Source organism: Blennius ocellaris (assembly GCF_963422515.1).
Source record: "Blennius ocellaris genome assembly, chromosome: 19".
NCBI lineage: Eukaryota > Metazoa > Chordata > Actinopteri > Blenniiformes > Blenniidae > Blennius > Blennius ocellaris.
The window spans coordinates 25,540,375-25,542,874 of NC_137668.1; the positions used below are offsets into that span (position 1 = coordinate 25,540,375).

The 2,500-nt window shown below is 49.4% G+C and overlaps 1 protein-coding gene across 1 annotated transcript in view; it reads left to right on the plus strand.

Annotated features, from left to right (window-relative positions):
- Positions 1-2,256: 2,256 nt before the first annotated feature.
- Positions 2,257-2,500, plus strand: part of LOC308143923 (uncharacterized protein) — a gene marked incomplete at its 3' end in the record, with an annotated part of 1,484 nt that continues 1,240 nt past the window's right edge. The window contains exon 1 of the mRNA XM_080514866.1: positions 2,257-2,500. This exon is cut by the window's right edge and continues 312 nt beyond it. Coding sequence (XP_080370992.1) covers positions 2,352-2,500 — 149 coding nt within the window. The 5' untranslated portion in view covers positions 2,257-2,351.

Below are 2,500 nucleotides of genomic sequence, written 5' to 3' on the forward strand. Positions count from 1 at the left end.
ATGACAACGGAGTCATTTAAGGGCCCTGAGCTTCTGTCTCTGTGGAAACGCTGCTAATGCTACTGCTAATGCTACTGCTAATGCTACTGCTAATGCTGATGCTAATGCTGCTGCTAATGCTTTACTATTCATTTGAAATCGCTGCAGATCGTCATTCTGGCTGCTTGAAACCTGGGAGAACCGAGGAGAACCGAGGAGAACCGAGGAGAACCAGTGAGAATCCAGTACCTCAGACTCCCCCCCCCCCCGGACAGGAAGTCTGAGGATTCAGAGAAAAACTACGGAACAACAAACAACAGACCAGAACTAAACTGTTTCACATGAACTGTAGAACCACAACGTTTCTACACTTTAGTCTGAACCTGAACCTGAACCTGAACCTGAACCTGAACCTGAACCTGAACCTGAACCTGGACCCTAAACCTGAACCTGAACCTGAACCCTAAACCTGAACCCTGAAGACCCTCTATACTCCTTGGTTCTCCTGCTGCAGAACCAGGAGCTCCTCAGTAGAACCCTGAAGGTTCTCCAGATGTTCTCTATCAACCAGGAAGTCAAACTTTCATCTGGAGAGCAGTGTGTGTGTGTGTGTGTGTGTGTGTGTGCAGGTTCCACAGGGACCACACGATCAGTTTCAGTCTCCCGCTGATCGAACTGATCGATCAGAAACCACGTGACGTGTCCAGATCGGCCTGTCACTTCCGGTCCGGGGCGTCCTGACGCCCGGACCCCCAGAACCGGGCGGTTCGTCGGTGAATCGCGTGACTCCGCTGCGGGATCAACATGTGCGCACTTTGCGGGTCCGACCAGCTGCGTTAAAGTTGCGGAGCTGCGCGCGCAGCGCGGCCGCGACGTGACGTGACAGGTCCCCGCGCGCCCCCGCGTCTCCTGTCCCCGCGGACAGGTGTCGGTCCGCCGACCGACGGACGGACGGACCGACGGACGGATGCTGACGTCTGTCCCGCGGTGCCCGTGGCTCCGTGCAGGCCGGAGAGCTCGCGGGCCCGCCTCCGCCGCGCCGCCGCGCCGCCACCGCCGCGGCCTCCTACCTGCACGGCTCGGCGTGGTGCTGCAGCAGCGACCTCCCCCGGAGCTCCATCCGACCGCGGCGCGTCGGTCCGCCGTGTGCGAGGCTCCGCAGCGGCTCGACGGGCGGAGAGGGCGTGAGAGGAGACGCTGCACTTCCTCGTCTGACGGCGCACGAGCCGCCGTGAGCAGCGCGTCACCGTCCCCAGACGTCCCCCCCCCCCCCCCCCCACCGGCCTCCACCCCCCTCCTCCACCCTCCTCCACCCTCCTCCCCCGGTTCAGCATCTTCAGCCTCCAGTTGCTCCTAAACGGTTAAAAAGCGACATTTTGGTTTTTGTTCCGTTTCATTCTGACGAGAATCAATAATCGATAATAATCGATTATTGATCAATACGATCAGCACGTCACGTCACTGCTCAGTGTTCCAGCACGAATAAAGTCATTTTTACTCACAAAACTAAATATATGAAGTCAAATTTCAACGTTTTTCACAAAGTCTGTACTTTAAATCTATTAAATTAACGAAGAAGGAAAATAGTATGTTTATATAATTGTTATATAATTTTGTTAAACAATGTAAACTTAATGAAAACCCAGAGTATGTTTTTTTTATTATATTTTTTTGTTTTGTTCAGTTTTATTTGATGTTTAAGTTGATGTGTAATTTTTATGTTTGGATTGTATCGAAGTTTTTCTCATCACTTTTAACTTTTATTAAAAAAGTATTTTAAATAAAAAGGTTATTTGTTTAATGACATTTGGTCCGATTATAAACTCGAATAGTTATATTTACATTACATTTACTATATTAACAAGTGTCACGTTAACGTCTGACCCCCTCACCCCCCCACCCCGGTGTGACGTCACGTGTTGGTAATCGGATGAAAGTCCAACCTGCACGATCCAGGGACGCAGACAGGAAGAGACGCTCTTTCAGAATAAATTAACTGATGTACTCGGTTGGAAATTATTGAATAATAATAATAATAGTAATAATAACAATAATAGTAATAATAATAATAATAATAGTAATAATAATAATAATAGTAATAAAGATTTGGCAGAATATTTAATTAAGTTATTTTGTGAAGTTTATCTCCTGCATCAATAAAGTACCCAAGCTCTTATTCAGAAAGTCTGACCGGAAGTTGTACTCGTTCCCATCGCGCGTGACCCTCCGTGTGTTTTGTTAGTTCTCCATAGCAACAAGATCAAAGGGACCGAAAAGTTCCAGATTTTAGAATCAATTCTTCAACCGGAGCAGAAAATGACCGGAACCGGAAACAGAATTCTGGAAATAAATAAGAGAACTAAATAATACGAATGCCCGCAAAGAAGGTTCGAGGACCGGAACCGGCTCAAGTTCGGAGGAAAACCCCGGAGAGGGTCCGAACCCAGAGGGCCGGACCGCACCGGACCGGGCCGGAGGGAACCGGACCAGAGCGAACCGGACCGGAGAGACCGGGTCGGGT